Genomic DNA, 24,105 nt, shown 5'->3' on the forward strand with positions numbered 1-24,105 from the left:
ATCTGCTTGTAGATCAGCAGCAGTTTGCAAATTGGCTCCTGCCCACTTCCCATCCTTTGAATAGGACCAAGTCAGATCTACTTGGATATCTACTTGGATATTTTCAATAACAGATATTACAAGGAATGAAAAAGTTGATTAGACGAGGCTGCTTATGTGCAAATCTTATAATGGTAGAGATCTTAAGGACATAAACTGATGAGAAAATAAATAGGGGAAATTTTAAATCACAGAAAATCATTCAAATGGTGAAAAGCCGTTTTTTGTGTGTACTCTCTGCTTCTTTCCTCACCAAGCTAAATTCTTTGATCCTCTTGGAGAATAATTGTTTTCAGTGCAAAAGTTTTAAATTGATCCTTCATAGTTGTTAACAGTAGGGTAACCATAGGTGCTGACATCAAGCCAATAAAATTAATAAGCAGCATGACAGGCTCTAATAAATTTCGTTGGTGTCCTTACTCTGTCATTTCGGGCGCAGAATGAACTGTTATTATCACTGAGCTTCAAACCACTCATTTTGGCTACACTACAGATGATTACAGCTGCGAATACAGGGCATGCTGCCTTAGTTTTCAGGAACTAGTCTAGGGTTAAAGTATTATATTTAAAAGATGGACTTATGATCAGTGGGGGGAACAAGTTATGACCATACAATTTTGATCTGTTTTCTAGAGTGGTCCACAAAAATGTGGACTCCTCACGATCTGTTTTCTCAATAATTTCTGAAAACAAGCAACTTTTAAAATTTAGTTTCTCTGCCATGGACTCTGAGGTTTTTGAAACTCTTTGAGCTGGCGATGGGCCATCAGTTGTTGGATGCAGGCCATGGTTCTTTGTCTGTAACCCCAGATGAAATTCTTTAAGCCCCTTAACTCAATCTTTCTCTCACATGAAGAATTTAGTATCAGGTTTCCGCAAATGAGCAAGCTTTGCACTTGAAGTGAGAGAAAGGATTGTTCATTCTCTCTTTAAGCCCCACTGCGGAGCCTCTGAATTCAGCCAGGTGAATGTGGCTTGCACCCTCCACCCCCGCCCCGCCCCTCCCCTCATCGTGCCATGCTGGTGTGGCTCATGCCCGTCTACGTCCTTCTGTTTTACCTTCTTAATTTTGTGTACAATATGCCCTCCAAAATGTCCAGCAAAGTCTTAAGCTGCTATTAAATACAGACATTCACTGCACGTTATTAGTCCATCCTTTTGGACCATGTGTAATTTAACAGAAATATCAATGAATATATTTCTTTATTTTGAGAGAGTGTAGGTTTTATGTGTTGTTCAAAATGTACCATTCTTTCAATTCTGGCCTCCATTTGTTTTTCTTTTTGGGGCCCTTTTTGGGCCTGTCTGTCCTATGCAGGTACTCAAGCTCTTATGATTGTTCCATTTATAACAGTAAGGAGAATAGGCCAAGCTATCTGGGGATTTTAATGCCAACTACTTTTAAATCTTTTGAATCTAGTTTCTTACTGAGGTGACTACTTTCTTAAGAAGAAAAGTTGTTACCACAAAACTTGTTTTGAAAAAAGGTTTATGAACATTGGTTTATGCATGACAATGATTTTAGTATGAAAGAACTAGAACGAAACCTAATTGGATGCAAACTGTGAAATGTGCCACTTGAGAAAGTTAATGATGAAAGCCCTGCCTATTTTGCATCGGAGGAACCAAAAGAACATGAGAGAATGAAGGTGGATTAATAAAAGGTATAAGAAACAATTATCTAATGGTTCTTGCATTTCAGCTTCTCCTTTCTCTAGCCGCATCTAAACACAACAGTGTTTGCTGTCGGACATTGGAATGCGGCTGCGGTGCTGGGATTTTCATGGTCTGCCTGGCTTTTCACAGGGTTACTTCCTCTAAATGCTGCAGATTGCCATGTTACATTTGGGAGGGAGCCATACTTCATTGTTCAGCCTAGGGCAAGGACTATATTTATTTTTTATTTTACGTTATTTCAGCTGTCTTCACTTTTTATTGTTTTCCTGCCTCCTACAGAATCCTTTTTCAAGTCTTGCTAGAGAAAGGGGAACACTCAGTTATGAACTCTTTAGCACACAAGAGGCAGAAAGCAGCTTTCCTCTTCCTCAGCAGTTCAAATAGCTTCTAAGCCATGTCAGTTTAACCCACGATGGGTCTGAATCCACAGCAGGTCTGTTTGGGAGCTGTTTCTATGTTAAAACATACAAAATCAATTGAGAGTTTTCTGTGGCTCATTAACACAGCATAGTAAGTTATATGCTTATTTTTTTTTTCACTTAAAAATAAGTTGGTATTTGAAAAAGAATTTGGTTCTATAGTTTAACAACAGATAGTTTTGTGACTTAAAGGTTATGTTTGAAACAATTCTGTCAGTTCAGAATTTTTATTTCTGGTTTTTCACTATATGAATTAGAGTATGTTTTTATCATACAAATCAGTCAAAGAAACAGCAGACGATGTGGTTATACCAAAACTGACGTTATCAGCACTGTGGTCATTGTAGCCCCATCGAGGGAAGCTCTAATATATTTAGGGAGTAGACAGAATGTATACCATACTCTTTCTCTTTGCTAAAACTCTTCGTTCTATAAATAGGTGAGTATTAGGGCCAGTAGTAAGAGAGCAACTGTGTACTCTCAGAGTTAATGAGCACATTAGTATAATAATTACTTGAAACAGATGTGAAAGATTCACTGGGCATAATTAAAGATGACTTGGAAAGGACAGGAGTGTTGAAGGCATCCTTCTCATTGATCTCACAGGATTACCTTGACTGCATCAGGGACCAAACAAAACTTCCCCTGGGGACCGAAGAAAGATCAGCCCTTTTCGGAAACATACAGGATATCTACCACTTCAATAGGTAAGTTAATATTCAAAAGATCGTTCTCACATAGGAGCATTATGAAAATTTCTCAGATGAATGCAGCCTAAGAAACTCTACCTGTAACCCCTGACTCAGCTTCATCCATTTTTGTGGGCTGTTGTGCCAAGAAGCTTTCTACTTAGAAGTATCCTTATTTCCTTATGAGTCTCACATGTATTCCATATTCTCTCTCCATCCTCCTGGCTCAGAGAAGAAACCTATTTGCCCTGGTGGGGCAGCGACATCTTTTCTTCCGCAATATGACATGAACAGGACATCCAAGAATATGTACTTGCTTAGTCTCCAGGATCCTCAGCTACGCTGAATTTTCTATAACTTTTCTTCTACCTGGGGAGTGGGCTGGACACAGTAAACACACAATACATACTTCAAGTCATAACATATTAATTCAATTGAATTGATAATTTTAAATAATCAGTTTAATTAAAAATGTAAGTATGTAGCAGACACTAGGCTAGAAAATTAAAATAGTAAACAAGACAGAGAGTGAATGAATAAGTTATTATATCAATACTTCTTGAAAGAAAAGTTAGGGCCAGACATGGTGGCTCACACCTGTAATCCCAGCACTTTGGTAGGCCGAGGTGGACAGATCACTTGAGGTTAGGAGTTTGAGACCAGCCTGGCCAATATGGTAAAACCCCATCTCTACTAAAAATACAAAAATTAGCCAGGTATGGTGGTGCACACCTGTAACCCCAGCTACTCAGGAGGCTCAGACAGGAGAATTGCTTGAACCCAGGAGGTGGAAGTTGAGTGAGCCAAGATTGCACCACTGCAATCTGTCCAGCCAGGGTGACAGAGCAAGACTCCATCTCAAAAAAAAAAAAAAAAACAAAAAAAACAAAAAGAAAGACAAGCTAGTAGGCTTGTTAAGAGCACAGAAGCTGGTGTTCAACATATGTGAGTTTGCATCCCAGCAAAGCCCCCTCTTTGTGTTGGGTGAATCTTTAAACGGAGTGAAATTAACTAACCCCTGTATGTCAAGTCTTTACTCAAATCCTTCTTCTCGCTGAGGCTCCCTGAGTATCCACGCATACCTTACCTCCTCCACTTTTCCTTTTTCTCATGGCACTCATCAATTTTTAACATACTATATGATCGACTTTTATATCATTCCTGTCGTTCCTTTCCTCTCCACGCTGACTCACAAAACACTTGCTCCACGAGGACAGGAGTCTGTTTTGTTACTGTCTAAGTCTCTAAAATGGTGTCTGGCCCATAGGAGGCATCCAAACTTGTATTGAAGGAAGAAACGGAAATAGGAAAATCTCTCTTATATGGTTACAGTGAAGCTCCCGTGAATTGATAAACCTAAAGTGCCAGCACAGAGGAAGTACCAAAATACAAGCCCATGATGCTCCTGATTTTGTGACAGTGAAATCCCATTATAAAATTCTGCAATGCCCTGTCATTTTGTGACTCAGCTATAAATGCAAACTCAGTCCTACCCATCTTGGCTTACTAAAATTGGTAAATGCGAGCTCCTTGAGGGCAGGGTTCACATATCCTTTGTCACCCTTGAATCCCAACACCTAGCACAAGCTTGACCTCTGGGAGAAATGTTCCTTGACTTGAAATAACTTATCCTTTAATTCTGAAAGCCTAGGATGTAGGAAGTGTCAGTGTTGCAACAGAACTTTTTTCGTTTGACTCAGAGTTTGAAAAACAGTTTGTGTATTTTGCATCAGTATTTCTCAACCTGGGCTACCCACTGGAATCACCTGGGAAGCTGGATCCTACCTTCAGAAATTCTGACTCATTGGTTGAGGTGGGGCCAGAACATCAGAATTTTTCAAAGGTGTTCAGGTGTTTGGAATGTGCAGCCATGGTTGAGACACACAGTCTAGATAAAATAAAAAGAAAATAGAGAAAGGGCATAGAAACTGAGTTAGAGAATCCAGAGTGTACCTGTTCATTAGTAATGTGCTGGTGTGAAAGCCAGCCCTCACTGCGCAATCGCTGATGATAAAATCCTGTGAGCCCCTGCACAGTTTCTCCTTCCAGAGCCCACTAATGGCCCTGTAACCCAGAAAGAGGCAAGAGGGCTAGATCTTGGGAGGCCCCTGGCCTAGGTCTTCTGTGGTTTGGCTGTGAGTTGATGGTGAGGCATATTTGTAGAGTGCTTGCTCCATGCCAGAGGCCATAGAGCTTTAGATGCATTTTCATTTCATATGCATTATCTGAGCCTCTCTGTCTCCAAACCCCAGGCATTCAGCCATGTGCCCTCCTGCCAGAGTGGAGCCCTGCTTCTCTGGTTCATGAAGTTGTGGCTTACTCCAGGAGGGGCTCTTAATCGCTAGAGTTTAAATCTTTATGTGTCTCCTAATTTAAAGAAAGATAAGAATGAGGCTGGGCATGGTAGCTTACACCTGTAATCCCAGCACTTTGGGAGGCCGAGGTGGGCAGATCACTTGAGGTCAGGAGTTCGAGACCAGCCTGGTCAGCATGGCAAGACCCTATCTCTACTAAAAATACAAATAAAATTAGCTGGGTGTTGTGGCACATGCCTGTAATCCCAGCTACTTGGGAGGCTGAGGCAGGAGAATCACTTGAACCCGGGAGGTGGAGGTTGCGGTGAGCCGAGATAGCGCCACTGCACTCCAGTCTGGGCAACAGAGTGAGACTCCATCTCGAATGAATGAATGAATGAAGTTAGCAAGAAGAGATCTTTGCAGTGGACCCCAGTCTGCAGAAGTTAGATGACTGAGATTTACATTCCTGAATCACATCTCTGTTCTTTTCTCGTCTCTCTCTCTCTCTTTTGTTTTTTTTTTTTTTTTCGAGGCAGAATTTCACTGTGTCGCCCAGGCTGGAGTGCAGTGGTGCAATCTTGGTTCATTGCAGCCTCCGCCTCCTGGGTTCAACCAATCAACAGGTGTATCGATTTCAAAGATACACCTATCGGGCGAATCTGTGGTTGGGGCTTGAAATAATAACTTTCAGCTCCTATTAGTTCAGGTCCAAGTTTTTCAAAATAATATATTGTGGCCAACTAGGCAAGACTTAAATCTAAAATTAAAGAGGGCATAAAGAAATGGTATTATGCTGGCCTGAAAAATTCAACTGACTAGGTTTCTTTTTTCAATAAAGATTTCCAAAATACAGAAAATCACAGAAAGACATTCCGTCAAAGAGTCGGGCGTGGCTCATGGGAGTTTGTCATATTACTCCTTTCTTTGTGCCTTATTTGCTTTAACATTTGTTTGAAGCATAAAGATATTATAAACATTATTGAATCCAGTTATATACCCTTCCCCAGTCACATTCTGCTCTGTGGAGAATGGCACCCTGATGTGTTGGTAAACCAGTTCTCCAGCATGGGGAAAGGGGAGGGAGGATCTGGAATTTATAATGTTTTTTGATTTCTGTGGTATAAACACTCCCATCACAGCAGATTTCAAGTTACTAACACAACATCACTGAACATGGAATTAAGAAGAGATGTGCAGAATTGGCTCAGGGAAGCCAGTGTAATCTGGCTTAGTACACAACTATGCTGGAACTGCCATCCAAAACTTGGTGTTTCTTTCCCAAGCATGGTTTTGTTGCCATTACTATATATACGAGTATTTATTTAAAATGTGTAACATGCTGTGGGAGGCCCAGGTGGGAGGACTGCTTGAGCCAAGGAGTTTGAGACCAGCCTGGGCAACGTGGCGAAATCCCATCTCTACAAAAAATCAAAAAGTTAGCAGGACATGGTGGCACATGCCTGTGGTCCTACTACACAGGAGACTGAGGCAGGAGGATCACTTGAGCCCAGGAGTTTGAGACTGCAGTGAGCTATGATGGCACCACCGCTCTCCAGCCTAGGCAACAGAGCAACACCCCGTCTCGAAAAATAAAAGAAGTCACATGCTTTCACCTATTTCAAACATGGCATACGTGGTGTCAACTTACAGGTTATTTTCACTCAACATTGTTTTTGGGATTTATAGCTCTAGTTCATTGAACTGCTGTGTATTATCCATTGGTGATGATCTATCTCTGCATTTTGCCAATTGCATTAAGATTGAGCATCTTTTCTTCTTGGCCATTTTGATTTCCTCTGCAGTTTTCTGGCTCATATGCATTGCCCGTTCTATTGGGATATTTCTTTTTCTTATTGTTGTATAGGAGTCCTTGATGAATTCTGGCTAGTGATCTTTGCAGATTATGTGAGATGTAAATATCTCCTACCATGAGACATGCCTTTTAACTTTAATTATGGTTTATTTGAAAATAAGTTGTATAATGTGTAAGTTCGACTACACTAAGTATACTTTTTATAGTACGTAGGTTTTGTGTTGTGTTTTTAAAGAAAGTCCTTTCAATCTCAGGTCATAAATATACTCTGTTTTTTTCTAAAAGTCTTAAAATTTTGTCTTTCACATTTGTCCTTAATATGCCTAACACTGATGGAGGCATGGTGTGTAGTAGGGGATCTAAACTCTTATTTTCATATGGCTAGCCACTGATTTGAAAAGTACTTCTCTTGGCTGGGTGCAGTGGCTCACGTCTGTAATCCCCGCACTTTGGTAGGCCAAGGCAGGTGGATCACCTGAGGTTAGGAGTTTGAGACCAGCCTGGCTAATACGGTGAAACCCTGTCTCTACCAAAAATACAAAAATTAGCCAGGCGTGGTGGCGAGTGCCTGTAATCCCAGCTACTCAGGAGGCTGAGGCAGGAGAATTGCTTGAGCCCAGGAGGCAGAGGCTGCAGTGAGCCAAAATGTCGCCACTGCACTTCAGCCTCCGCGACAGAGCGAGACTCCGTCTCAAAAAATAAAAATAAAAATCACAAGACTTACATAGATGTGTGGGTCTGTGTTCTCTTTCACTGGCCCGCCCATTCTTATCCCATACCCCACTGTTCTGATGATCAAGCCCACATACGTCGTTCTTGTTCAACACTGGCTTAGCTTTTCTTGAGTCTGCACTGTCAAGGAATTTTTTTTAATTTGTTATTTCTTTGAACTCTATTGGGATTTTTATTGAAATTGCATTAAATTTTATAGATTAATTTCAACAGAATTGACATCTTTACATTACTGTCATCCCATCCATAAACATGTCTTCAAGCAAGACTTTTCAAATTTCCGTTAATGTTTTCTAATTTCTCCATCACATTCATACATGTAACTTTTATGTTTTTTTAAATACATGTAACTTTTAAAACTTTATTCCTAGATACCTACAGCTTTTGATGTTATTAGGACTAGAACATTTTCTCTATTGTTTAAATTGGCTATTATTCTCATCTAGCAATGCTTTTGATTTTTATGTCAATACTGTAACAAACTTTCTCAACTTCCCTGTTCTAACAGTGGTTCATAGATCTCTTGGATTTCTGTGTAGACAATGATGTCTGAAAATGAGGAAGCTTTTTTGTCATCTTTTACAATTCTTCTACGCTTTATTGTCTTTTTCGTGTCTTATTGCTTTAGATAAGTCTTCCTATACAATATTGTTTAGACATTGGCATCCTTATCTTCTTTTTGGCATTAGCAGGAATGTTTTACCCTTAAGTGTGATGTTTGCTATGGATTTAGACAAACACTTTTTTCCTCTTTTGCTAAGATTTTATTGTGAATATTGAGTTTTATTCATTGCTTAGTATGCTTTTAATAAAGTTAGCATATGATTTTACTCTTTCTATTCATAATGTGGTAAATATTAATAGGGGACCTGATTTGAATTATATGTAACATTACTAGAATAAACCCTACCCAGTCATGATGTTTTGTATATTTAGGCACTGATTAGTTTGATTTTTTTTTTTTTTTTTTTTTTGAGACACAGTCTCACTCTGTCATTCAGGCTGGAGGGCAATGGCACTATCTTGGGTCACTGCAGCCTCCATCTCCCGGATTAAGTGATTCTCCTGCCTCAGCCTCCCAAGTAGCTGGAACTACAGGCACAGGCCACCACACCCAGCTGATTTTTGTGTTTTTGTAGAGATGGGGTTTCACTGTTTTGGCCAGGCTGGTCACGAACTCCTTGATCCACCCACCTCAGCCTCCCAAAGTACTGGGATTACAGGGGGGAGCCACTGTGCCTAGCCCAATTTATTTATATTTTTAAAAGAATTTTTAAAAATTCTTTATTAAAATTAAAAAAATTTTTTTTTCAGGCATGTTCATAAATGACAATAGTATGTAATTCCTTTCCTTGTCCTGTCTTTGTTCAGTGTTGGTATATTTCTAGATTTAAATTGCTGTTTCACAAAATCTTCCATCATGAAATGTTTTGGAATACAATTGAAATTTTATTTTTGTGTTCTTTTTGATACCCAAATATCTCTTTCTCTTACAATCCCTATGATAACCTAGAAATTTAAGTCTCTGATTTGGTGTCTGGAATAAACAACCACAAGGTCAGGAAACTGGGTTAGTCAAAAGAAACCACTTTCCTCATTTGAACCAGCCCCCTAAAATCCAACGTGTTTTACTGCAAACCAAAAAAGAAATGCCAAGTTTTAAAAAGAAAGTACCCCTCTCTTGGAATACAGAAACATTACCTAAACTGTAATTTGAGCCTTTCTTTAAGAATGAAGAGTGAGGAAATAAAGATCATTCCTCCATATTGAATATCTGATTTTAGACATTCAATTGTTTCTTAGGAGATTAAAATCATCTAAGCTCTCTCCTTCCTTCAGAAGATCAGAGTAAAACTTTCCTTTTTCCTTCAACTTTTTTCTTTATTCAGTATACCTACATTGAGTCATTACTCTGTATGAAACCCTGGACTAGTCTAATAGTGTAAGGATGAATGACACCATTGTACAACAGAAGCAATAAGCCACATAATCAAGGAAGGAACAGAATGCTTTGAGAATGCTGAGGAATGTGCAATTAATTTTGTCTGAGGGGGACTTTACAGAGCAACTAACACATGTCTGAAGACAAAAGAAATTCTTTGGGCCACGCTTTTTCTTCTCCTTGCAATGTAATTTAGGGAGCGAAATCATGGGATTCATACAACAGCAAGGCAAAGGAAGGTGGAATCGTTTTCTTTTTTAGTGCATTTTCCTACCACCAAAATGTCTGACTTCTGCACAATGGTAGAGATATTTTTACCCACACTTTTTTCAACTGGATTTTTCCAGGCCAGTGCCTGGAAAGTATGAGTGAAATTATTGGAGTAATTTCTCTTCCATGCATATGTGTCTCTGTGGATGCAGTGGGTTAAAATGCCAGCTGATTAGGCAATGGGAAAGGGAAGTGCTGCTCAGACCAGAAGGGGAGGGGCCACATCCTTGAATCTCTCAGTGTAAAGCAATAGAAGATTCAAGGTCATAATACAATTCCTGCCTCAAAGTTCGCATCAGGGGTCAGAAAAGCTTCACATGGGATATGTTCTGTAAAAGAGAATAGTGTTTCCTCATTTCCCACCCAACTAAGGGACCTGAGCTCAAGTAGGAAATTTTATAATTGTTTTAACAGTCCTACTCAAAAAGGAGAAAATATTTAAAGTACTCAAGGAAACGAGAAAATATCCAAACCCCGAAGACAAGATGACTCTAATTTAGCTTAGAATACAAAACACAATCTGTGAGTTATTTCTTACTCCTAGTGTACATGTGCAGTAGCACATTACTCACACTGATGCAATCCTGGTGCACATGTGCGGTTGCACATTACTCACACTGATGCAATCCTGGTGCACATGTGCGGTTGCACATCAGTCACACTGATGCAATCCTGGTGCACATGTGCGGTTGCACATTAGCCACACTGATGCAATCCTGGTGCACATGTGCGGTTGCACATCACTCACACTGATGCAATCCTGGTGCACATGTGCGGTTGCACATCAGTCACACTGATGCAATCCTGGTGCACATGTGCGGTTGCACATCAGCCACACTGATGCAATCCTGGTACACATGGGCGGTTGCACATCACTCACACTGATGCAATCCTGGTGCACATGTGCGGTTGCACATCACTCACACTGATGTAATCCTGGTGCACATGTGCGGTTGCACATCACTCACACTGATGCAATCCTGGTGCACATGTGCGGTTGCACATTAGTCACACTGATGCAATCCTGGTGCACGTGTGCAGTTGCACATTAGTCACACTGATGCAATCCTTGTGCACGTGTGCAGTTGCACCTTAGTCACACTGATGCAATCCTGGTACACATGGGCGGTTGCATATTACACTGATGCAATCCTGGTGCACATGTGTGATTGCACATTAGCCACACCGATGCGATCCTGGTGCATGTGTGCGGTTGCACATTAGTCACACCGATGCAATCCTGGTGCACGTGTGCGGTTGCACATTACTCACACCGATGCGATCCTGGTGCACATGTGCGGTTGCACCTTAGCCACACTGATGCAATCCTGGTGCACATGTGCTGTTGCACATTAGTTACACTGATTGAATGAGAAATCCGTAGTCTCCACCCCCTGAGGCTATAACTGTAGAATCATCCCGTGTCTGGTATTTAGGAGTGTCTTCAGTGGCTGATGCACTGCATTCCAGGCCCTGACTGTGCTCCCATAGTCCTTTGCGTGTTTGCATATCTTTTATAGTGAGATGTCTTCCTCTATCCCGCCACACTCTCTGTTGCCCACCAAATTCCAGCCACTGTGGTTTCCTTTGTATACCTCACAGGAGAACCCACCAAGCTCATTCTATCCTGGTTTGCAATTCCATTCTTTTTTTTTGAGATGGAGTCTCACTCTGTTGTCCAGGCTGGAGTACAGTAGTGCATTCTAGGGTCAGTGTATCCTCCACCTCCCAGGTTCAAGCAATCCTCCCTCCTCAGCCTCCCAAGTAGCTGGAATTACAGGCGCTTGCCATCATGTCTGGCTAATTTTTGTATTTTTAGTAGAGAGAGGGCTTCACCATGTTGGCCAGGTTGGTCTCAAACTCCTGGCCTCAGGCGATCCGCCCGCCTCGGCCTCCCAAAGTGTTGGTATTATAGGCGTGAGCCACTGTACCCGGCCTGCAATCACATTCCTAAATGACTTTCTCTTCCAAGTCTTCCTGCACTCAAATATCACCTCCTCAGAGAACCTTCCCTGACTGTCCCAACCTTCTTTCACCCTTGCCCAGCCTCAGTTGCTCTCTATCATACTACCCTCTATTTCCTTCATATCACATAATACGGTGTGATATTATGTTGTTTATTCACACTTATTAGTACTTTTCACCTGTGGTCAGAACATAAACACATGGGACAGGGCCTTTGTCCACCTTCTTTACCCCTGTAACCTCCTTGCCTGACATCCAGTCTTTTAGGAATTGCTTATTGAATAGCAAGCAAACAAAGCGGATAGGAACAGCTTCATGGGGATGATTGCCCCAGTGACAAGGGCACGGGGGAATGCCATTACTTTCTCTTTACTAGTACCATTTTTATTGTGTTTATCCTGTTCTAGAAAAAGGTTGTAAAGGAAAGCTGACCAGGTAACTCAAACAAGACTTGTCTAGTAGGCAGTACCATGTTGAAGATATGGCAGTGTGGAGTCTGGCCCTCAGCTTTGAGTGGAACAGCAAACAAATCTTTCAATAGATGTGTTTCTAAGAGAGTGGAGGTCTGGGATTCAGAAGGCCTGAATCTAACCATGGCTGTGGCCATGCATTATTGGCAGTGTGGCCTAAGGTAAGCTGCCTCCTTTAATAAGCCATCGTTTCCTCACCTTAAAATTAGGGGTCGGAACTGAAGGTATCTGAGTGCCCTCCCAGCTCTGTGGTTCTTGAGTGCCAGGCATTCATTCACAGATGAGGTACACCTGGAGCCTGGCCGGGTCCCCAAGACACTTCCTCCTACCGGCAAGTCCACTCGTGAGATGAAACTAAAGCTTGGAGGCAATCTGAACATACAATTTGAAACACAGGGGGTTAAATATTGTCAAGAAGTTTTTTGTTTTTTTTTTTTTTTTTTTTTTTTTTGAGACAGAGTCTCGTTCTGTCGCCTAGGCTGGAGTGCAATGGTGTGATCTCAGCTCTCTGCAACCTCTGCCTCTTGGGTTCAAGTGATTCTCCTGCCTCAGTCTCCCGAGTAGCTGGGCTTACAGGCACCTGCCACCACGCTCAGCTAATTTATGTATTTTTAGTGGAGACAGGGTTTCACCGTGTTGGTCAGGCTGGTCTCAAACTCCTAACCTCAGGTGATCCACCCGCCTCGGCCTCCCAAAGTGCTAAGATTACAGGCATGAGCCACCATGCCTGGCCTGCCAAGAAGTGTTTCTGTTGTACTATGAGAAATAACAAGGCCGGGCGCGGTGGCTCACTCCTGTGTTCCCAGCACTTTGGGAGGCTGAGGCCGGCAGATCACTCACGAGATCAGGAGATCAAGACCATCCTGGCTAACACAGTGAAACCCTGTCTCTACTAAAAATACAAAAAATTAGTCGGGCATGGTGGCAAGTGCCCGTAGTCCCAGCTACTCAGGAGGCTGAGGGAGAATTGCCTGAACCCAGAAGGTGGAGGTTGCAGTGAGCTGAGATCACACCACTGCACTCCAGCCTGGGTGACAGAGCAAGACTCCGTCTAAAAAAAAAAAGAACATGATGGAGTCTGCTCACAGTTCTTCTCTGTTAAGAGAGAGGGCCTGTACTGAAAGACCAGGACACAACACATCCAGAGCACCCCATCCTCTACTAATGGGAAACACTGGCCCAGAAATGTTTCTCTGGCTATTATTTTCTTTTTCTTTTCTTTTTTTTTTTTTTTTTCGAGACAGAGTCTCGCTCTGTCGCCCAGGCTGGAGTGCGGTGGCACGATCTCAGCTCACTGCAACCTCCACCTCATGGGTTCAAGTGATTCTTCTGCCTCAACCTCCCAAGTAGCACCACACCTGGCTAATTTTTGTATTTTTAGTAGAGACAGGGTTTCACCATATTGGCCAGGCTGGTCTTGAACTCCTGACCTCATGATCCACCCGCCTCGGCCTCCCAAAGTGTTAGGATTACAGGCGTGAGCCACCGCACCTGGCCCTCTGGCTGTCATTTTCTTAGACCTTTTCTCTTACTTCATCCGGTATTCAGGTCAGAATGATGTGATTTCGACTCTCCTTAAGCTCTTTTCCTATTTTCCATGAGAATACTGGACAGTGGCGCTCACAGGTGTAGCATTTACCCTGAGATGACTTTACCACGACATATCTCGCTTTTATTATTATTTTCACATCACTCTAGTATATTGACTTTGGAAACAAAAGACATCATTCTCTTTATAGCATTCTGTTTTTAGTAGTGGTATTTCCATTTACAAAATATAGTAATTCTCGATTGCTGAAAATGTCAAATTTTAGAAAACGTAGCATTCCTACGCATGATGTTAACGTCGTTCTTGAATGCTTGTTGGCCAAAGATTCATTTGATGAATCCAATTTTTCTGAAATAGATGATTCTGATGTTCTGTTTAGAGATTACTCCAAGAACAGGGGTTTTTTTTTTGTTTGTTTTGTTTTGTTTTTTTCTGAGACAGAGTCTTGCTCTGTCACCCAGGCTGGAGTGCAGTGGCAGTATCTCAGCTCACTGCAACCTCTGCCTCCCGGGATCAAGCAATTCTCCTGCCTCAGCCTCCTGAGTAGCTAGGATTATAGGCATGCACCACCACGCCCAGCTAATTTTTGTATTTTTAAACAGAGACAGGGTTTCACCCTGTTGGTCAGGCTGGTCTCAAACTCCTGACCTCAGGTGATCCACCTGCCTCGGCCTCCCAAAGTGCTGGGATTACAGGTGTAAGCCACCACGCCTGGCCAAGAACAGTTTTTATATTTTATTTTCACATTGAAAATCAGTCAGATTAGTCCGGGCACGGTGGCTCACACCTGTAATCCCAGCACTTTGGGAGGCCGAGGCAGGTGGATCCCTCCTGAGGTCAAGAGTTCGAGACCAGACTGACCAACAGGGTGAAACCCCGTCTCTACTAAAAATACAAAAATTAGCCAGGCATGGTGGCACATGCCTATAATCCCAGCTAATGGGGAGGCTGAGGCAGGAGAATTGCTTGAACCTAGGAGGCAGAGGTTGCAGTGAGCCAAGATCATGCCATTGCACTCCAGCCTGGGAGAAGAAGCGGGATTCCATCTCCAAAAAAAAAAAGTAAAGAAAAGAAAAGAAAATCAGTCAGATTAGTTTCAGCCTCAAAGAGCATGTTTATGTAAAATTAAAAGAGCGCTGGCAGAGAGCTGAACTTTTTTTTAAACGGGAAAAGAGTTAATTTAATCACTCCCATCTTTTTGTAAAAGAAAATGATATAAATATCAGAACTATATTTGCTGATCTTTCAAAAGGAGTGTTTTATAGGAATATAGAGAAGAATGTTTGGAATTGGGACTGTTTTAAAAGATCCTTTCTTTTTCTCTTTTTTTTGAGACGGAGTCTCACTGTGTCGCCCAGGCTGGAGCGGAGTGGCCTGATCTCGGCTCACGGCAAGCTCCCCCTCCCGGGTTCATGCCATTCTGCTGCCTTAGCCTCCCGAGTAACTGGGACTACAGGCGCCCACCACCACGCCTGGCTAATTTTTTTTGTATTTTCGGTAGAGATGGGGTTTCACTGTGATAGCCAGGATGGTGTTGATCTCCTGACCTTGTGATCTGCCCACCTTGGCCTCCCAGAGTGCTGGGATTACAGGCATGAGCCACCGTGCCCAGCCTTAAAAGATCCTTTCTAAGTGCAAGATAGGCCAGTGGATTTTAAAGTAACGGTACAGTAGCTAGGCGTGGGGGCTCACGTCTGTAATCCCAGCACTTTGGGAAGCTGAGGCAGGCCCATCATTTGAGGCCAGGAGTTCAAGACCAGCCCAGCCAACATGGTGAAACCCTGTCTCTACTAAAAATACAAAAATTAGCTGGGCATGGTGGTGGGAGGCTGAGGTAGGAGAATCGCTTGAACCCAGGGGGCGGAGGTTTCAGTGAGCCGAAATCGCGTCATTGTACCCCAGCTTGGGCAAGAGAGTGAAACTCTGTCTCAAAAAAATAATAAAATAAAGTAACAGTATAGTGCATTGATATGGTTTCAGACTCAAAGAGGCCTTTAACTCATTACCACTTGCTGAGTTTCAGTGTAATATGAAGGATATTAGTGGGCTATGAAAGCTATCCATACTTATTGGAAAGGCCATTAAAATACTCCCTCCTTTTCCAGTCACATATCTGTGTGAGGCTGGATTTTTTTTTTCCTGTATACTTCAACCAAAACAACAGATTGCAACAGATAGAATGCAGAAGCAGATAGGAGAATCCAGCTATGTTCTATTAAGTTAGAAATTAAAAATTTGCAAAAATGGGAAATAATGCTACTCACTAAATTTTTTAAGAGTATAAACAGGTCCTGAGGCCAAAAGTTTCAGAACCACTGCCTTGGAATGAGGAACACCACACAATAAACTCCATCCCTGCGAAGAGTTAACGATTGATGTCGTGGCTTATTTTCAAATATGGAAGGACAAATGAATATACTCAGAATTTGAGAAGAGCATCTAACATGAATGACAGAAGCTAAAATCATCAAAAAGGGAGCTCAGCAGAAAACAAAGAACAGGAAAGAAAAGTGCAAAATCATTATCATCATCATCATGGCAAGTTTGGAAATAAGGGAGGATTTTGCACCCATGAAATAAGAGCAAAAGCATAAGCAAGAAAGATCCAAAAAGCATGTTTAAAAAAAAAAAAAACTTTGAAATTGAAAATCTGATGGTTGAAACAAACAAAAAATCAATAAAAGAAATGGGGAAAAAAACTAAAAATAAAAAGAATAAAAAGATGGGACATAAAGTGGAGGTCTCCCCCCACCAAAAAAATGGAGCAATAAACAGGAAGATAGACAGTAGAAGAGGAAGAATAAGGAAAATTAGAGTATTAGACAAGGAGATCCAATATGTGAGTAACAGGAACTTTAAAACTGCAAGGGAGGAAATATCAAAGACATAATTTATGAGCAGAGATTCTTCTTCTTTTTTTTTTTTTTTTTTTTTAATGGAGTCTCACTTTTGTCACCCAGGCTGGAGTACAATGGTGCAATCTCGGCTCACTGCAATCTCCGCCTCCCAGGCTCAAGCGATTCTCCTGCCTCAGCCTCCCGAGTAGTGGGGACTGCAGGTGTGTGCCACCACACCCGGCTAATTTTTGAATTTTTGGTAGAGATGGGGTTTCACCATGTTGGCCATGCTGGTCCCAAACTCCTGACCTCAGGTGATATGCCCACCTCGGCCTCCCAGAGTGCTGGGATTATAGGCATGAGCCACCACACCCAGCCAGGAGCAGAGATTCTCAAGTGTTTTGGTCCAGGATCTCTTACATGCTTAAAAATTACTAAGGACCAAAAAAGCTTTCTTGTTTATGTTTTATTATGTTTCGTTTTCCACGTTAGAAATGAAAACTGAGAACCTGTTAAGATATCTATTTATTTAATACTAAAAAAGAACAAGCCCACATATTTCTAGAAAAATAATTTTACTACTTTTTCTACTAAATTTTTTTGTTTGTTTTGGAACTATTTTACATTTTTACAGATCTTGTTACTGCCTGACTTCCTAGAAGACAGCTGAATTCTCATATCTGCTTCAACTTTCCATCTGTTGTGATACCACACGTCATGTAGCCTCTGGAAAAGTTCACTGTACTCTCATGAGAGAATGAAAGTTTAAAAATTTAATAATGTCTCAGTATTTTTATGAGGTCCAACCTTGTGGACCTCCTAAAGGGGTCTCGTCTCAGGAACCCCAGGGGTCGTTAGACCACACTTGGAGAACTGCTATCCCGATCATTTCCCAAATTTGTACATTGGCTCAGTGCATGAAAAAGACCCACCCAAAGCCTACTATCACAAAATTTTGTAATTATGTCAACTAAGAGAAAACTCTAAAAGCTTTCAGAATGGACTAGGGATCATCAGAATGATACTGGAATCTCAATAGCAGCATTGGAATCTATTAATCAACAGGTAGACAAATAGCTCCCTGAGTACTCAGAGAAAATTACTTCCAACCAAGACTTTTATATCTACTGACATCATTAGCCAAGTGTGAAGGGAGAACATTTTTGAAACAGGAAAAGTCTCAGAAAGCATACCTTCTGTTACTCTTACTCAGAAAGCTATTGCTCGATTTTGTAATCTCCCAAAGGAAGGAATACATTGGAAATGGCAATACAGAAGACCAGCAAAGGCTGTCATTAGGATGGTGTTGAAGAAACAGCCAGCAGGCCTGGAAAGCAGTCTGTCCAGGTTGGAGTAGAGGTCACCAAGAAAGAAATGCAAACCATAGAATATCTGATATTTGAACACAGTGAGATAAGATTTATACTTCTGGCATACAATTTGCTGATAAATTAATAGTGTTTATCTTGAAAAAAAGAAAAAAAAAGAGAAACAATTTTAACTCCAGGGAAAACATGATTCTCTAAGAAAGGAAATGAAATCATGGTATACTCTAAGGCTAACAGGGCATAATACTTACATAGTCTTAAAGATGTAAATTCTGACATTTAATTGAATCAAATTATATAACAGAACTAGTTGAGAAGGCTGGGCATGGTGGCTCACACTACCCAGAACTTCAGGAAGATCACTTGAGCCCAGGAGGACCTGCCTGATTGACAGAGTGAGACCCTGTCTCTAAAATTTAAAAAAAAAAAAAAAAGAGAGAGAGAGAGACATCTTAGAACTAGTTGAGAAGACAGAAGGGTAAGTTTGGGGAAACTGAGAAGTAAATAATACCTAAAGCTGAAAAATAATGAAAACACATTATCAGCATGCTTAGAAACATGGACCTTCTTAGAGCAGAAACCGCCTAAAGAATCAAAAATGCTTCTGGGCACTGCCCATTGAGAATGAGAATCAGAAAACTAGAAACTGCTTGTTTTTATCATAATTCCTGTAGAACTACTTCACTTTTTATTAAATATATAGCATATGGCTCATTAAAATAAACACAGCATAGTAAAGTGTATATTAATATAACTTATGTGGAGTGCAATTTAGAAATGTGTTAACATTTACACTGAGAATGTTCTTTGACCCATCAATTCCATATATAGAATTTTATCCAATAGTGTGAGATTCATTGAATTAATTATGGTATAGTCACACAATGAAGTATTATGCTGTTACTTAAAATAATGATACTCCCAGTAAAAAAATAACATAGAATTACATTTGAGGAAAGATATTTCCCTCCCCAGCATAACTCTCCTTTAAAGCACTATCTCTATTATAATTTTGTATTCGTTAGTGTGATTTTTCATTGAATGCTTGACTCTTCCAATGGATTGGAAGCTCCATAAGACCAGAGCCTTGGGGTCCCCAACCCCCAGGTCACAGGCCAATACCAGTCTGTGACCTGTTAGGAACTGGTCTGCAGAGCAGGAGGTGACAGCAAGCGAAGCTGAGCTCCACCTCCTGTCAGATCAGTGGCAGCATTCAATTCTCATAGGAGCGCACACCCTATTGTGAAGTGTGCATGCGCAGGATCTAGGTTATGAGAATCTAATGGTAAGTTTAATGTGCTTGAATCATCCCAAAACCATCCCCGCAATCCAGTCTGTGGAAAAGTTGTCTTCCAAGAAACCGATCCCTGGTGCCAAAAAGGTTGGGGACCTCCAAGAGCCCACATCTCACTTTGCTCACTGATGTGGTCCTAATCCTTTACACTGTACCTGGTACCTAGGCAGCTGTTTGATGTCTGAATGAGCATGGGTGAGCATTCAAGCAGATGATAACAAACATCTGCAAAACTTAAAGATAGGCAGGGCTGAGCTCTGGTGGGAGAGTTACGGGTTCAACCTGGATTTAATCCCCTGCGCCACCATGACCTTGGGCAAGTCCCTTACCTAAGCCTTGGATACAATGACAGCAGGTCCTCAGTTATCCAATTATATGATTCCTTGTAAATGCCATGGAAATGTTTAAACTTTTAAATTATACAAAATGTACTCACCCAGAAGACTACAATCTAATACTTCCTGGCTGTTATTTTTTTATTAGTGAACTTCTGCAAGATTTGGAAAACTGTGAAAATGATCCTGTGGCCATAGCAGAGTGTTTTGTGTCCAAGGTAAGCGGGGTTCATCCTTCTGGGCCAACTGAGACAGATACAGAGTACAGAATTTTTCATTTTAAAGTTAAAATGACTGGTTTGTTTCATATCAGATAGAGTTAGTCACTGATCTTTCTCTGGTTTGTTTGAGTAGCAAAAATGTATTGTTCCAGGAGCCAGGGAGATGCTAATCTACTAGTTCTTCTAGAACTTGTACAGTAACTGAATAATGTTACTCTTTGCTGGGAAAAACTTAAAGCTTGGGAGGGGAGAGTCCGGAGTAGAAGAATGTTAGAAAAATAGGCCGAGCATGGTGGTTCACATCTGTAATCCCAGCACTTTGGGAAGGCGAGGCGAACGGATCACCTGAGGTCAGGAGTTTGAGACCAGCCTGGCCAACATGGTGAAACCCCGTCTCTACTAAAAACACAAAAATTAGCCAGGCGTGGTGGCATGCCTGTAATCCCAGCTACTTGGGAGGCTGAGGCAGGAGAATCACTTGAGCCCTGGAGGCGGAGGTTGCAGTGGGAGCCGAGATAACGCCACTGCACTCCAGCCTGGGCAACAAGAGCGAGACTCTGTCCAAAAAAAAAAAGAAGATGAATGTTAGAAAAATATAAAATACCACTAAACTGGTTTAGTTTAGTGAAAGTGAAAGTTTAGTTTTAGTGAAAGTCCAAGAGAATCTAAGTATTTTACGTATATGTGGCACTAGCCTAGTCTCTATAATTATCTTTAATATAGATAATTATCTCTTGAGGGATAGAGAGGAGCAGAATTAATCTCCCACATTTTAAAAATGTACTTTTCCACTGTTTTCTTAAGCTGCATCAGTGGTTTCGAAAAATACAAGGAAAGGATTTGACTTTCAAAGCTTAAATGACAGTGAGCTCGTGCTCTGAACTGGGATAGGAGATGGAATTCCGAAACCTACCCGACGAACCTTTCCCACATTACTTTCTTAGCATGCTGCCTAGTATATAGAGATTCCTGTCTTGTTTAAATTCTCTTAAACATTCAACCACTTTTGTTTGGAAAGCCTTTAGCAGAAATTGTTTTGCAGCAAACTTTCATATGGTGTCTGCAGTTGTAGTTTGAAATGCACGAAGGTTTAATAAAAGTTCATGATGGCGCTTTGAGACCCACTGGGAATTAGCACACCCGGAGTCCGGTGTGAACTGGGAGATGTCGTTCCAGTCTGACCTGGCTCCAGACTGTTCCACAGGGTCATTTCTGATGGTGGCAGATGCATCCGGATGGCTTCCAAACACAACACCCTGGGTTTTATTGGAGCAAAGTTCCTTAAAGGCACAATCCATGGGCTCATATATAAAACTCTCCTGACTTTGTGTGTGTGTGTTCACATGTAAAGTGTGCACACATGTTTACCCATGTGTAAGCTTACACATACAATCCTTTTCACAAGTTGCCTGTGTCAAAATTGGGCAGGGATTTGAAAAAAAGAGAAACGAAAGAAGGCGAAATGGCTAAAAAGATATGCTGGGAATATCAAAGGAGATATGTTAGAATAACCACAGCACATAAACAACGTAGAAGCTTTCGGAAACGTTTGGACTTTTACTGGTAACTGTAATCACAAGTTGATTAAAGATGTTCCAGCGTATGCTTAGCTCTCGCTTAATTATTCACATAAAAGTTTGTTTATGTGCCATGTTGCCAACTCCCAAATCTTCCTTTTCATTGTAATATTGCCAAGTTTAATTAGAAGACTGACTTGAGCTCTCTGCACTTTCGCATGGAAACGGGGAATCCTGAGGGAGTGCTGGGCTCAGGCGCTGCCTGCCTTTCACTCAGCAGCCTGACATTTAGAAGATTTACGTCTTCTGAAACACAACCAACTGTTCAACTCCAGGGAGGAATGGAAAATTGCTTTAATTGGGAGACCATTAATGAAAGAGGTGAAGCTGACAGTTGACTTCTGCTTGTATCTGAACCACTGGGGCCTGCACAGAGATTCATCTTTGACCTTGCTTACTGTCGTGGTATGTGTAGGTTACAGAAGTCGTTATCGACAAATGGAGAACATGGTTGCTTTTTACCTGATGCTCATAGAAGAATAAACCTACAGTTCTCTTGAAGGACAGAAATTAAAGTTTCCTACTGGGCAGGCCAAACCTTCTCCCAGTAAACATTTGTCTGTTTTAGGTCTCTGGAAACACCTAGAATGGCTCACTTTGCTGCCTTTACCTCCACCTTCACATCCACCCCTCATCTTGGCTGGCAGCAAGGCTGAACCAGGGCAACGTTTAGGAGGGAGACAAAGTCTGTCTTTAGCGCCTCAACCTCACCTTAGCTGCCTACTCTCCCTGGTTTTGTGGCTCTCTCTCTGTTGATGCCTTCTTCCTTTTAGAGCCTAGGGAGTGAGTGTGTGCACACACACACATGCATACACACACACACACACATGCATACACACACACACACACACATGCATACACACACACACACACATGCATACACACACACACACACACACATGCATACACACACACACACACACGCCGACGCTCAAGCATGCACACATGTACCACCCACTTACTGAAATTATCCTCAAGGAAGTGTGGATATTGGATAGTCATATGATTAGAGTGAATTTAAGTCAAAGTTACCTTACCCATATGCTGTTTACATATTAAGTCTTTCTTGTAGTGTCCAGTGAAAACTTCTCAGGAATCAGAGAGGGAGAGGAGGACCCTGGGGCGGAAGAAACCCTAAAATCATGCATATTGCTTTACTGTGGCTACCTATTCAATAAATATTTGAGAGACCCAGGTGCTTGATTGGTCAGCACTGATTATATCATATTTTGGCTCTTTCATAATTAAATGTCTCATTTCTATGTCATCTCTAATTACAATCTGAAAGATTTGAAGAACTAGAAGGAAATATCTTTTCTTATAAATTACATATATTTGTACAACACATTCCCCTAAAGCCTTCTAAGCGGATTTGGGGTGGCATATTTAATAACTAATGGTATCTAACTAGGAGCTGTTGATTTTTATGTGAAACCATCATTTGTAAGGTCCACAGAGCTGCACAAACCTAAGGGCAAACTTGCATTTAATTCCAATTAAAGATATACAGCTGATTGAAATCAAAACCCTCCAATTTAAAATAGGAATAGAGCCATGATGTCACAAAATGCACAGAAATTCAATCGTGCAGAAGTCATGAGGTCTTATGATAGCTGGGTAGGAGTAGGTCACTATATTATGCAATGTCAACCCAATTTCATTGAAACTATTGTTTTCTAATTTGTATTTCAAATGATCCTACAGGTCCCAAATTGTAAGGAAAGTCAACTTGATATTGTTCTATTCCAGGTTGAGTATAGCAAGAGGCAGGAAAGAAAAAGCAAGAAACTCAGAAAGCATGAGCCAGTCAGAGAAAAGTCCCCATTTGGTACATTAACTTGCCCACAGACCTTGGGCAAGTCTGGCATTCTCATCCATGGAGCCAGGGCTGGCTTCAAGAACCAATAAGTGAACTCAAGTGCACAAAGGGGCCCAGGTGGAGTCTGTAGCAGTCGAGGTGTTTGCCTGGTCTCCTGGGGATGGTCATTGCCATGTGAAACTGCAGGCCCAGGGCTGGTGGGTCTTATACTTCTTCAGGAGAAGCTAGAAATTGAAATTTTTTTTGTCTTCTTGAGACGGAGTTTCGCTCTTGTTGCCCAGGTTGGAGTGCAGTGGTGCAATCTTGGCTCACCATAACTTCCGCCTCCCAGGTTCAAGCAATTCTCCTGCCTCAGCCCCCCCGAGTAGCTGGGATTACAGGCATGTGCCACCACACCTGGCTAATTTTGTATTTTTTTTTTTTTTTTTTTTTTAGTAGAGATGGGATTTCTCCATGTTGGTCAGGCTGGTCTTGAACTCCTGACCTCAGGTGATCCACCTGCCTTGGCCTCCCAAAGTGCTGGGATTACAGGCGTGAGCCACCGTGCCTGGCCAAAATCAAAATATTTATATCTTTCAACTTTTAAAAGTTGACAACTAATTTAGACTTTTTTAAATACCGTGCTTGAAAATTTGGTACAATGCTTGAAATGTTGGCAAGGCCATGGGGAAACAGACACTCATAACTGTAGGAAAAGAAAATGGCACAGCCCCTATGGAGAGGAATTGGGCTATGTGTCCAGCATCTGAATTCACCCTTTCACCCACCAGTCCTACATCGAGAGATCTATTCCAAGGATGCACTTAACAGAAATTCATGTAAGCATAATACT

At 41.5% G+C, this 24,105-nt stretch overlaps 1 protein-coding gene across 2 annotated transcripts in view; it reads left to right on the plus strand.

Moving 5' to 3' along the window:
• Positions 1 to 24,105, plus strand: part of PLEKHG1 (pleckstrin homology and RhoGEF domain containing G1) — a 121,631-nt gene that overhangs the window by 45,143 nt on the left and 52,383 nt on the right. For both annotated transcript variants that reach the window (XM_063632253.1, XM_055267423.2), the window contains exons 3-4: positions 2,742 to 2,842; positions 19,805 to 19,874. In XM_063632253.1, the coding sequence (XP_063488323.1) occupies positions 2,742 to 2,842; positions 19,805 to 19,874 (171 nt within the window). The remainder of the gene's footprint in view (positions 1 to 2,741; positions 2,843 to 19,804; positions 19,875 to 24,105) is intronic.

Source organism: Symphalangus syndactylus, chromosome 2, assembly GCF_028878055.3.
Source record: "Symphalangus syndactylus isolate Jambi chromosome 2, NHGRI_mSymSyn1-v2.1_pri, whole genome shotgun sequence".
Taxonomy (NCBI): Eukaryota; Metazoa; Chordata; class Mammalia; order Primates; family Hylobatidae; genus Symphalangus; species Symphalangus syndactylus.